At 37.8% G+C, this 14,288-nt stretch overlaps 1 protein-coding gene across 1 annotated transcript in view; it reads left to right on the top strand.

Moving 5' to 3' along the window:
- LOC140724592 (spermatogenesis-associated protein 16-like) overlaps positions 1-14,288 on the top strand; it is a 93,788-nt gene that overhangs the window by 43,759 nt on the left and 35,741 nt on the right. Inside the window, exons 7-8 of the mRNA XM_073039018.1 lie at positions 1,095-1,241; positions 9,039-9,151. Of these exons, the coding sequence (XP_072895119.1) occupies positions 1,095-1,241; positions 9,039-9,151 (260 nt within the window). The remainder of the gene's footprint in view (positions 1-1,094; positions 1,242-9,038; positions 9,152-14,288) is intronic.

Below are 14,288 nucleotides of genomic sequence, written 5' to 3'. Positions count from 1 at the left end.
CACACCTCATTTTCAATCCCAGAATCATTTTTGTAAAACTCCTTTGAATCTTCTCCAATGTCAGCATATTTTTTTCCTAAATAAGGGGCCGAAAACTGCTCACAATTCTCTAAATGAGGCCTCACCAGCGCCTTATACAACCTCAACATTACATCGTTGCTTTTGTATTCTAATCCTCTCGAAATGAATGCCATATACAATCCTGAGATTAATTTTCTTGTGGGCATAGTTAATTACTCCATAATAAAATAATAACCATAATAGAACCAATGAAAAACTGCACCAACTTGGGGCGTTCAACTAGTATGTAAAAGACAACAATCTATGCAAATATGAAAAGAAGGAAATAATAAATAAATAAGCAAGCAATAAATAGCAAGAACATGAGATGTAGAGTCCTTGAAAGTGAGTCCATAGGTTGTGAGAATATTTCAGCAATGGGACAAGTGAAGTTGAGTGAAGTTATCTCATTTGGTTCAAAGCCTGATAGTTGAGGGGTAGTAACTGTTCCTGAACCTGGTGGTGTGAGTCCTGAGATTCCTGTACCTTCTTTCTGACGGTAGCAGCGAGATGAGAGCATGACTTAGGCGGTGGGTGTCCTTGATGATGGATGCTACTTTCATGTAACAATACTCTGTGTTGATGTGCTCAGTAGTAGGGAGAGCTTTTGTTGTGATGGACTGGACCATATCCACTACATTTTGTAGGATTTTCCATTCAAGTGCTTTGGTGTTTTCATATCAGGCTGTGGTGCAGCCAGATCTACAGAAGTTTGTCAAAGTTATAGATGACATGTTGAATCTTTGCAAACTCCTAAGGAAGTAGAGGTGCTGCTGTGCTTTCTTCATAATTGCACTTACGTGCTGGGCCCAGAACAGGTCCTCCGAATTCACCGAAGAATTTAAAATTGCTAACCCTCTCTGATCCTACGATGAAGACTATTGCTCAGTTTTCTGCTTATGGTATTATTTGTTTATTTTTTCCTAAATTATGTTCACTGCTTCTGAAGTGCAGAGCACAAATAGTTTCGGTGAGAACATTTATAGGTCTTGTGCCAAAAATTATTCAACATTGAGATGTATGGTAATTTTCAGATCCTGGTACAAATCATATCCTGCCTCAGACTGTTGACTGGTCTGAAGCCTTCACACAGCATTACATGCTGTTACTTGGTTTCAAGAATCCAGAGGATGGAAACTTTTTGGAGAAGATCATAAGTAGAAGGTCACCAACATTCACAGGTACAATAATTACCATTATAAATGCTACATCAAATTTCATTAGGGATTTTTCTGATTGTTGCAACTTCAGCTGATGATTGGCAAAAGTATTAAAAAAGAACATGAATGTGCTGGGGTTATGGCAGTTAACTGGATAAATCTGCCCAAAGAGCAATTCCAGTATATCTGGGCTTAGTATTAGTTATGTTCAAACAAAAGCCAAAGTACAGTATAAAGAGCTAAAGACATATTTAAGTGGACTAGACAATAAAGAAAACTTAAACATGTGAAGTTATAGTCACTGCCATACCATGAAAAGCTTGATTTGAGAAACAATTTGTCTTAAAAGTTTCTCACAGTACTTTTCAAGGTGAACTTTGTATTTCTGATGTATTGTACATGGAAACTCCGTTTCTAGGCTATAGGTATCAAATGTCATTTATTACAGTTACTCGACCAGCTCATTAGCATCTATTGCATTTTTTCTCTCTCTGTCAAAGCTGCTGCAGAAGAACAATGCATACCTTATCTGAGTTTGGGTTCTGAACTACCTGCTAAGTTTATTTGTAAAAGTTAAACAATGGTCACTAGCATAGAACTGAGAAAAAAATGCTTGAAAATGCATTTCTTCAGTTCTGAGTCTTTCCAGAGAAGTGCTGGGGGAACATGCACCATAGGAAAGTTATAGATGCTGTCTGCTTGAAAAGAGAACCACATCTTCTCCTTTAACAATGAGCAGCAGAAGGCCAGACATTTTCAGGTGCTCCAGGATTGCAAACTTCCCAGTGGCGCTTATGGTGTCATTAACTGCATTCACTTTGCCTTAAGCCATAAAAAATCTGAAAGTGTAAACCAACCCCACTGGGTTTTGCTCCTCTATTTTGTCTCCACTGTATGAGATACAGTTGCCTGAATTTAAACAGATAAAACCCCACTGGTTTCCTTGGCTGTGTAAGTATAGGGAAGACATACTCCAGTCCCACCAAACCCCTGAGATTGAGGTGGCTCTCCCACCCCAAACCCCAGTTTGTGTGGATGCTGTGTAGCTTGCTATCCTGTTACAACTCACTGCCAAGAAACAATAGACAGCACACTGCATATGCTTAAAGGAATTATATTTATGAATCTTAACTTAAGAGATAGTAAAGAAAAAAACAAGAAACAAAAAGGGCCCATTATAATTAAACAGTCAAATGTGCACAAGTTGGAGCTCAACTCTTCCCAAAATTCATATTCACTAATCCTCAGTTGATCTCGGCACTTGGCTCCATCAAATTATGGTCTCCCATCAGGTCAAGTCCTACAACGGATTCTCTCCAGCATCTTCTCTCTTCGTCTCCCGCCAAGCAAAACGAAAACCCAAGACCAACCTTAGAATCCCTCACAAAACCTCTCCCCCAGTGTTCTCTCAGACCTTCTCCCAGTTCCATCATCCTAGTTGGATGACACACATTCCTCAGCATCCCTTATCTTCAACAATTGCCCAAACAGGGCAAAAGCAGAACAGACTGCTCTTATAGAACTGCTAACATGAAATACCTACAACATAGCAGTAAAAATGTGAACCAGGGTTTTTCACAGACAAGACATTTCCTTCAATCTAGAATTACTTTTCTCTCTGCCTTACTGTAAATCTATATTCACTCAATATCTTATTCAAAATCAATTCTCCTTGTTCATATTTTGGCCCTATTTTTAGCTGGGAAGCATCTTGATAACATTTTTCTACAAAAATACTATATGAAGACTAACTTACCCACCATGGAGACATTACCTGGTGAATGACTTTCCTTTTGTTATAGAAAACAGACACAACTATTTCTCCAATATACAACAACATGGTGCTGTCATGCTGTGGTTCATGTTACTCTTCGGAAGTTGCACTTTAGACAGATATATTCCCACTGAATCATAGAAGTAGATATAAATTAATAAAAGGAAAATCTGATTTTCAAGGGCAAGAAGAGAATGTAAATTTATAGAACTAAAACCATCCCAGATGTGAATGTTAACTGGTGCTAATTACATTGGTAAATGCCAAAAGAAAGATTTGCATTTGATTGAATTGCTGATTAAGAACAATGGTCCATAGGTGTAGCAGTACTATTAAGTGTGATATTGTGTCAACAGGGTCCTTAACTTTATCCAAAGATTGTACTATGCTAAAGAATGTTATTTAAGGTTATATTGTGGCCTTGCAGTTGGCCCATTATTTGTGACTTGGTGGGAAAGGGAAAATTTTGCAATTTTTTTCACTCTTGATTACAATCAAATCATCCAATCTGCAAAATATACTCTTACAGATATTCGATCAAAGGATTCTCTATGATGTATGGACCCTTGTGTTTAAATAAATCTTTCAATATTCTGTCTCAACTATGAATAGATGATTAAAAGACTTACTGACTGTCAACATAAAAATGTAGTAAAGTATAAGACAAAGATAGGTAATTTGCCCATAGCAATCCATTTTATGGCACTCTCCCAAATCTCATTGCATTATTTGTACCTTAAGCATACCTCAGCTCCTCTCTTAAAGCTACAGTTTAATCTATTTCACCATCCTGTCAATTTAACAACCAGTCCCTAAAGCATTTGTCCACTGTTTACTCCAATGCCCTTTATCAAGACATTTAACCTATTTTTTTGCCTCATACATCTGTGAGGTTGGCATGAACATTATCTCCCTCCTCTCCACTAAATTACCAATTTCTCAGCTCCTACTTTGCAGTCTTCTCTGGGTGGAAAAAGAAAGTATCCATCCAATTCTGTATTCACGTAATTGTCATGATTAGAACTGATCAAAATATAACTTATTACAGTTTAAGGATAAAGGGGAAGCCTTTTAGGACCGAGATGAGGAAAAACTTCTTCACACAGAGAGTGGTGAATCTGTGGAATTCTCTGCCACAGGAAACAGTTGAGGGCGGTTCATTGGCTATATTTAAGAGGAAGTTAAATATGGCCCTTGTGGCTAAAGGGATCAGGGGTATGGAGAGAAAGAAGGTACAGGGTTCTGAGTTGAATGATCAGCCATGATCATACTGAATGGCGGTGCAGGCTCAAAGGGCCGAATGGCCTACTCCTGCACCTATTTTCTATGTTTCTATGTTACATCAGCAGAGGATGGAGAAAATTGTCAAAGTAATCTGAACACATGGACTTCAGACTTTTGCGTGGTAATTGTGTTAGTGATCTACACATGAGTCGCTAATGCAGGCTTACTTTAAACAGCTTAGTGTGTATTTAAATTCTGCTTATTCTTCAAGATGTTAGTGGGTACTTTAATCTGGAGCAAAAAGCTGGTCAACAAATGTCAGTGGAAAATAATTGACGAGATATTGTGTTTATCTGAGTGATAGAAGTTTATGATTTCCAGTTGTGCAATACAATGGGCTAAGTAATCTATTGGTCAGTTATTGATAATGATAATACTTTAATTACAGTTCACGAAATTCATTTTCTGGATCACATTTTCCATTATTTTCTTATTATACAGAAGGAAGCCATCTTGGCACGTAAAAGAAATGCTGGTTGTCAGAGTAATTGCATCAATCTCATTTCCCCACTTATTTCCCAGTAACTTATTCTCGCTCATGTGCACATCATTGCCATGCTGATTCTCCCACACCCACATGCAGTAATTTATAACTGCCAATTCACAATCATTATCACATTTTAGGGTTTTGGGGGAAACCTAGTCCACCTACACAAATGCAAAGTAGTCACACAGAAAGCATGCAACCTCTACACAGATTGTGCCAGAGCTCAGGTTTGATCCTGGATCATTGGGGTATAAACCCTTGTCAGACTGCCTTTCAATGCTTCAGATGTGTTCTTGTACTATCTGGTATCTAACTATATCATAATGATCCAGTGGAATAATTTCAAGATCCCACTATGATCTGAGATGATTATTGTAATTTTCCACATGCACTTCTCCAATATTTCTATAGGCTGGCAAAAACATAATTTAGTGAAATGAGATCAGATATGAATCATCCAGGTCATTTAGAAACAACATTACCAATAACTATACTGTATATAAATCTCACATCTTAATTTTCAGTTCCTTCCATAAGGTAGGCCCCATGAGATTACTTTCTGACATTGTGGAGTCAGTGCAGAAACAGGGCCTTGGGCCCATAAGACATAAGAAAAAGGAACAGAATTAGGCCATTTGATTCATCATCTGCTCCGCTGTTCTATTATGGCTGGTTTAGTATCCTCATCAACCCCATTTTCTTGCCTTCTCCCCATAACCTTTGACACTCTTACTAATTAAGAACCTATCAACCTCAGCTTTAAATATACCCAAAGATTTGGCCTCCATAGATGTCTGTGGCAATGAATTCCATAGATTCACCATGCTCTGGCTAATAAAATTTTTTCTCATCTCTCTTCCTAAGGGATGTCCTTGAATTCTGAGGCTGTGCCCACTGGTCTAAGACTCCCCCACTACATGAAGCATCCTTTCCATATCCACTCCCCTTTATCATAAGAGCATAAGCCTGCAGGATATAGAAGCAGAATTAGGCCATTTGGCCCATTGAGTTTGCTCTGCCTTTTCATCATGGTTGATCCAATTTTCCTCTCAGCTCCAATCTACTGACTTCTCCCCGTATCCCTCATGCCTTTATCAATCAAGAATCTATCTACCTCTGCCTTAAATATACATACAAACTAAGCTTCAACAACTGTCTGTGGCAATGAATTCCACAGATTAACAACTCTAGTTAAAGAAATTCCTCCTAATCTCCATTCTAAAAAGATGCTCCTCTATTCTGAGCCTGAGTCCTCTGGTCTTATATCCACCACAGGAACCATCCTCTCCACAACCACTCTATTGCAGCCTTTCACCATTCGATAGGTTTCATTGAGATCATAGCTCATGCTTCTGAATTCTAGGGAATACATGCTCAGAGCCATCAAACACTCCTCATATGACGCCTTTCAATCCCAGAATCAATTTTGTGAAGCTCCTTTGAACCCTCTCCAATGTCAGCACATCCTGTCTTAGATAAAACCAAAACTGCTCAAAGTATGCCAAGTGTGGCCTCACCAGTGCTATATAAAGTCTCAACATTACATCCATGATTTTATATTCTAGTCCTCTTGAAATGAATGCTAACATTGCATTTGCCTTCCTCACCACAGACTCAACCTGCAAATTAACCTTTAGGGAATCCTGCACAAGGACTCCCAAGTTCCTTTGCACCTCAGTTTTTTGTATCTTCTCTCCATTTAGAAAATAGTCAACCCTTTCATTTCTTCTACCAAAGTGCATGACCATACACTTCCCAACACTGTATCCCATCTACTACTTCTTTGCCCAATCTCCTAATCCATCCAAGTCTTTCTGTAGCCTCTCTACTTCCTCAAAATTATCTGCCCTCCACCTATCTTCATATCATCTGTAAACTTTGCAACAAATCCATCAATTCCATTATCCAAGTCACTGACATATAACGTAAAAAGAATCAGTCCCAACACAGACCCCTGTGGAACACCACTAGTCACTGGCAGCCAACCAGAAGAGGCTCCCTTTATTCCCACTCTTTGCCTCCTGCCAATCAGCCACTGCTTTATCCATGCTGGAATCTTTTCTGTAATACTATGGGCTTGAAACTTGTTAAGCAGCCTCATGTGTGGCACCTTGTCTAAAGCCTTCTGAAAATCTAACTACACAACATGATTCTCCTTTCTTTATCCCGCTTGTTATTTCTTCAAAGAATTCCAATTGAGTTGTCAGACAAGATTTTTCCTCGAAGAAACCATGCTGACTACGGCCTATTTTATCATGTGCACCCGAGTACCCTGAGACCTCATCTTTAATAATTGACTCCAACATCTTCACAACCACTGAGGTTAGACTAACTGGCCTATAGTTTCCTTTCTTCTGCCTCTCTCCTTTCTTGAAGAGTGGAGTGACATTTGCAGTTTCCCAGTCTTCTAGAACCATACGAGAATCTAGTGATTCTTGAAAGATCATTACTAATGGCTCCAGAATCTCTTCAGCCACTTCTTTCAGTGCCCTGGTGTGTAGATCATCTGGTACAGGTGACTTATCTACCTTCAGACCTTTTAGTTTCACAAGAACCTTTTCTCTAATGCCTATTTTATCATGTGCCTTTCAATATTTGATAGGTTTCTATGAGATTTCCCTGCATTCTTCAAAACTCCAGTGCCTACAGGCACAGAGCTATCAAATGCTCCTCATACGTTAAGCCTTTCTTTTGTATGACCATAATATATAGGAGCAAAATTAGCTCATTTGGTCCATTGGGTCTGCTCCGCGATTTCATCATGGCTGATCCATTTCCCTCTCAGCCCCAATCTCCTGCCTTCTCCCTGTATCCCTTCATGCTCTAACTAATCAAGTATCTATCAACCCCTGCCTTAAATATACCAATGATTTAGCCTGTACAGCTGTCTGTGGCAACAAATTCCACATATTCACCACTCTCTGGCTAAAGAAATTTCTCCTCATCTCCATTCTATTAGGACGCCCCTGTATTCTGAGGCGGTGTACTCTGGTCCTAGACTCCCTCATAATAGGAGACATTCTTTCCATATCTACTCTATCAGGCCTTCTAACATTCAATAGGTTTCAATAAGATCCCTCCTCATTCCTCTGAATTCCAGTGAGTACAATCCCAAAGCAATTAAACACTCCTCACATGACAAGCCTTTCAGTCCCAGAATCATTTCCATAAACCTCCTTTGAACCCTCTCCAATGTCAGCACATACTTTCTTAGATAATGGGTGCAAAACTGCTCTCAATACTCCAGGCGAGGCTTCACCAGTTCCTTATAAAGGCTCAATGTTACATCCTTGCTTATATATTCTTGTCCTCTTGAAATTAATGCCAAATTTACATTTGCGTTTCTCACCACTGACTGAACCTGCAAAATAACCTTTAGGGAATCCTACACCCAAGTTCCTTTTTACCTCAAATTTTTGAATTTTCTCTCTATTTAGAAAATAGGCTGTGCTTTTATTTCTTCTACCAAAGTGCATGACCGTATACATCCTGATACTATATTCCATTTTCCACTTCATAAAAACATAGAAACGTAGAAAACCTACAGCACAATACAGGCCCTTTGGCCCACAAAGCTGTGTCAAACATGTCCTTACCTTAGAACTACCTCGGCTTACCCATAGCCCTCTATTTTTCTAAGCTCCATGTATCCATCCAGGAGGCTCTTAAAAGACCCTATCATATCTGCCTCCACCACCATTTCTTTACCCATTCTCCTTATATACCCAAGTCCTTCTGTAGCCTGTCTGCATCCTCAACACCACTTACCCCTCCACCTATTAGCCACAAAGTCATCAATTCCATCATCCAGATCATTGACACATAATGTAAAAAGCAGCGGCCCTAACACAGACTCCTGTGGAACATCACTTGTTACCTTGTTTAGGAATGGAATGGAAGAACCATCTTTGCCATTCTCAAAATGGATATAGTTGATCATGGTTTTATAAACTAAGGATGAGGCAGTTAATCAGTCTTAAACCTTGTAGTGGGCAATGTTTCAGAAAATGACTCGTCCAGTTCTAATATGTATCTTGAATGCATAGCAAATTAGCCAATAAATTCACTTTGAAGCTGTGGCTTTTCTAAACTGTTTTTAAAACCTATCAGTTAAAAATAACCAATTCCCATTTTTTCCATAAAGTGAACAATCAAACATTCCAAGATGTGACAATGATATTTTGCTTAATGGTTGCATTTTTCATCTAAAATATATTAAGCCCCTTTGTAAAGGCAGATGGAAAAACCATAAATGTTTCTTAATATTTTCTAGAATCTAGGACACCATTTTGGTCACTGACTGTAAAAGAAGTTGAGAAGAACATGGATATCCTTGGGAGGAGGATCCTGCCAGTTTTAGATTTTACACTGTGCACTAAATTAGCTGTGGGTATATTAATTTATTAAATTGACACATGGACCCATGGAGCAACTGAAATCTTTTCTTAGTATTGAAGATTTACATCAAGAAGCTGCTATTGCATATTTTAGCTAATTTTTGAATTCATATAAGTACCTCCAATATATACTATTAGCAAATACACAAAAAATAAATAATATAGTTTTCAATGTGCAGTCTTCCTAATTATTTAGAGAAAAAATGTTAGTATTAATAACATCATGATTTGTCTTATTGCTGGTTTGTAGTAATTATAACAATGACAAACCACTAACCAAATTAGTCGTTGCATAAAGTGGCATTGAGTCAGATCAAAAGTAATGAGAGAGTTAATTTCATATTGTCAGAAATCTATTTCTCCCCACTCACTAGAATATCTTAGATTAGGTCCCATATGTCTAAAGTTACCATAGTGATATTTTTTTAAAACTTCATAAAGTTAAATAAGTATAGTAGATTTATACTTATGAAACTTTTTCTATAATTGGCTCACTGTAAATATTTCCTCTGTTCTATAAAAATATACATTTGAATTATTGTTGACCTTTTCTAAGATGCATTCCATTAAATTTAATAACATTTTATAATCTGACCTACGGGGAAAGAAATTATTATCAAGGTGCAAATCCAATTGTCCATTTGCGATGTCTCATCTCTGTGATAGTGTTTGATGCAATTTAATTAGTATATGGGATGGACAGTAAAGCTTAAATGTAAATAAGAATATACTGTTTTAAAAAGTAAACTGCCAATTTCACTTATGCTTTTCCTCGCTATTATCAAATCCCCTGAAAATTTTTCTCAAAAGAAAATGGACGTTAAAAACCTCCAAATTGTTAATTAAAACTGCTTCAAAATCTGACTTTGTTTGAAATCAACAGAGCCATTTAGAAGTATAAATATAATGCAGGAGATTACTGAGGTATGAACAGATGTTTGAAACTGCTTGACCTTGAATGAAATCAGTACAGCCTTTTAAATTGGTAAATATGGTATGTATACACTTCGAATGGCCTGAAATAATTTGTGTACTTATACACTTTAATTGATTTGCTTTTAATTCTATTTGTCAAATTTAGGCAAGATTATGTGATAAATGTAGAGGGTGTAACTTGTAACCCACCAACATTTGGTTGTTTACATCCTAGACACTGTATATTTACATTTATATTGGTATTGATCATGGGCTTCTTATGGCATTGTAATTTATAACATTAGTATCAGACAGTCCCATTGAATCTCGTGCATCAATGTTACTGTGCCACATTGTCTCAGCTTTGATGAAATTATATTCTCTCAAATTGACATTTACAGTGAACTTCTCTAAGACAGGTCTAATTGCTCGAAGGTGGCAATAATTGGAATTGGAATTATAATGGTCACATGTACTGAGGTATAGTCAAAAGCTTGTCTTGCATACTGTTCATATTCAATACACAGTGCTTTGAGGCAGTGCAAGGAGTAGAGTATAAAGATGCAGCCTTGTGGGGCACTGTTGTTAACATAATTATGACAGAAATGTTGCTGCCTTACTGATTGCGGCCTGTTGGTCAGAATCAGGTTTATTATCATTGATATATATTGTGAAATTTGCAGCAGTATAGTGCAATACATAGAAAATCACTATAAGTTACAATAAGAATACAGTGTATATAAATTGTTCAAAAAGATGATGGTGGAGGGAAGAAAATTTTCTTAAAACATTAACTGTGCATCTTCAAGCTTGTGTATCTCCTCTGTGATGGCATAAATGAGAAGAGGGCATGTCCTGGGTGGTGAGAGGCCCCAATGATGGATTCCATAGTCTTGAGGCGTTGCCTTTTAAAAGTGTCCATAATGGTGTGGAGACTAGTGCCATGATGGAATTGGCTCAGTCTACAGCCCTCTGAGCTTTTATCAGTCCTGTGCATTGGAATCTCCATACCAGGCAGTGATGTAACCAGCCAGAGTGCTCTCCAGGCTGCATCAAGGATTCAGTTGCAGAGGGAGGTTTTGACTTCCAAATCTCAGAGTTTTGTGATGAGTTTGTTTGAAATTATAGTATTGAAGGTGGAGCTGTAGCAATAAACAATAGCCTAACCTAGGTACATTTACTGTCCAGATGCTCCAGAGAGGAGTGTAGAGCCATGGAGATGGCATATATCACAGACCTGTTTTGGTGGTAAGGAAATTGCATTGGGTTGAGGTTGTCTGGGAGGCTAAGGTTAAATCGTGCCAACAACAGCCTTTCAAGGCACATTCATGATAAAGGATATTAGAGTCACTGACCAATAGTCACTAAGGCACATTACTTTGTTTTCCTTAGATATTGGGATGATAGTGGTCTTCTTAAAGTAGGTGGGAACATTAGATTTAAGCATGGAGGGGTTAAAAATATCTTCAAAAATCCTTCCAGTTGAACTGCACAGGATTTATGGACACTGTCAGGACCTCATCCAAGCCAAATGCTCTCCATGGTTCATTTTCCGGAAGACTGACCTAATGTCCACAATAGTGACTATGGGTTCAGATCCAATGGCAGCCGTTGTTGGGGGTGATGACATTGCGAACACATTCTGTTTGAAACAATCTAGAGAATATATTAAGCTCATCGGGTAGGAATATACTGTTGACAGCAATGCTGCCTGACTTTGTTTTGTAGCCTGCTCTGACAGCCCTGCCACAATTGATGGCTTGTCTGGGACTCGATTTTGGATTGATATTGCCTCTTACCATCTTGCTTAGCTTCACAGAATTTGTTTCTTGATTTCAGCGTCAGGGTCAATTGATTTGAATGCTGCAGTTCTAGTCTTCAGTAAAGAAACCATCTGTGGTGTCAGATTGGGACCAGAATTGTCCTCTTTTGGTACACAGCCTTCAACATACTTGTTGATAAAGTCCATGATGGTGGTGATACACTCATCTTGGCTAGCTGCTGAATCTTTGAACATGAACCTGTCTCAAAGCAGTCGTGTAGAAGCTTGTGACTGTACTGTACATCTTTCCTTACTGAATCCTCCCATTTCAGCTTCTGTTTGTATGCAGGGAGAAGGAGCACAACCTGCTGGTGTAATTTACCAGGCAGTGTGATGGAGCGTAGAGTTATTTTTTAGAATATGGACAATGAAATGCTCCTGTTCTGTCAGAGTGACTTGATCCATATATTGTTTCTGCTTCCAATTTTCCAGAATACACAGGGAGAATATCAATCAGTCTGTAATCTTGGCTTCTACTAAACAACTGACTGAATTTTTTGTTACAAAATGACTTCCATTACTTTCTCATGGTCATCCAGAGGAACAGCATGGGATTCTGATTCATCATTTTCTGCCCATGTCACCCAACAAGATTCTTCAGTCCCACAATATTATTATCTTGAATCATTAGTTTCTATGTCATGTTACACAACATTCTTGCCAAAATGCTTTTACGTTGCATCACTTATCCAAGGAAGTACTAACAAAATGAAAGGGAATTAAGAAATAGAATTGAGCCACCAGTCAACTGCAGCCTGTATAGTTCAACTTCAGTTGATAAAACAAATTTACAGAATGAATAATCCAAAAACCTTTGCATTAACAAGTGTCATGTGTTCCACTCCCTTCACCCTACTTACAGCAGTGTCTGTCCACTATTTAGTAAAGCTCTTTATCTTACTTATATAGATTATTGCAGAAAGATGTTGAGACATTAACATTTTGTTGGCTATGTCTTATTTTTGTACGTTCACCACAGTTCAAATCTCTAGTGCTTTCTAATCCACACTGATAAACATACAAGGCTTTTGTTCAAGCTTTTGGATAAATATTTGACAAGTGGGAAAGTTTACCTGGTGAGACTGTTGGTGTTAGCTTCTTGAAAGGTCTGTAATGAACACTGAGAAGCACAGCCTTTTAAATGAGCCTGAAATCCTATGGAACTCATAAACACAAGATATTCTGCAGGTGCTGGAAATCAAGAGAAACTCACACAAAATACTGGAGGAACCCGGCAGTTCAGGCAGCATATATGGAAATAAATAAACAGTTGACATTTTAGGCCGAGAGCCTTCATCAGAATGCTGCCTGACCTGCTGAGTTACTCTTGCAGTTTGTATGTGTGTCCCTCTTTTCTCCAGTGAATTTCTAGAATTATATAATGTTGCTTCATTTCATTAGCTGCAAGAAACACATTTTTGAATGGCTTTGCGCCCATCTTTTTATAAGTAGTCGATCTATAACAAAGCATTTTGAGCTGGTAGAACTTTCATAGCATGTAAACATAGATAATGTAAAATCTGGAATAATCTCCACGTGAGGTTTTCAGATTTATATCGGACAACTGGAAGAAGAATATGCCATGTGCCTTTTCAATTAAATTATGATTGATCTACACCTCAAATTAATTTTGTTTTCCTATATGATTCATATTTCTGTATACCCTATTATTCTTGGTCTTGAATTTTTAAGTGGTTTCATATAGCCATTTGAGGGCAAAATTTCATTATTTGTGAAAAGATGCTTTCTGATTTCATTCCATTGTGGCGGCCGTAATTTGAAAATTCTTGTTTTAGATTTCTCGATCAACAGAAATCTTTTCTTTGTACTTGATCTACAGAATCTCTAGTTATTCTAGATTTCTTAGCAAGGTAATCCACCACCTTCTATGAACTAGTCCCCATATCTTAACCTTTAACTTTCAAGTCCTCATGAAATTCAAGAGTTGCTATATCCTTTCCAATGCTAACATTTCTTAAAAACATTATTGCTGAAAACTATATCCTCTGTGCAACTTATTTTAAGAGAACAAGATCTCTTCCCTTGTCTCTTTAGTATTTTCATGTAATAATATCTGCAGATCTACAGAAGGACCTAGCTATTTTCATCTCAATAAGGAAATCTTAGTTATGAATTTTAACTTTGCTGCCCAGCTATAAAGCATTTTAAACCATCCATTCCATCAATGCCAATGGAAATAAGGTTATCTGTGTAATAGTCAGCGGAATTGCAACAACTGTTTTATGGCTTGAAGGTATGTACAAAATCCACTCCATAATTCCTTTTAGAGCAAGTAATAAGGCAGCTTCATTCTGAAAATGGCAATTGTTAAAGAACTCTCCTCATGTTATTCATGGCCATGATGGTAGGAGATCGGATCCTGCTGCTG

The sequence above is a fragment of the Hemitrygon akajei genome, chromosome 3 (assembly GCF_048418815.1).
Source record: "Hemitrygon akajei chromosome 3, sHemAka1.3, whole genome shotgun sequence".
Classification (NCBI taxonomy): domain Eukaryota; kingdom Metazoa; phylum Chordata; class Chondrichthyes; order Myliobatiformes; family Dasyatidae; genus Hemitrygon; species Hemitrygon akajei.
Note: the sequence above shows the minus strand (reverse complement) of the source record. Positions and strands in the feature narration are given on the sequence as shown.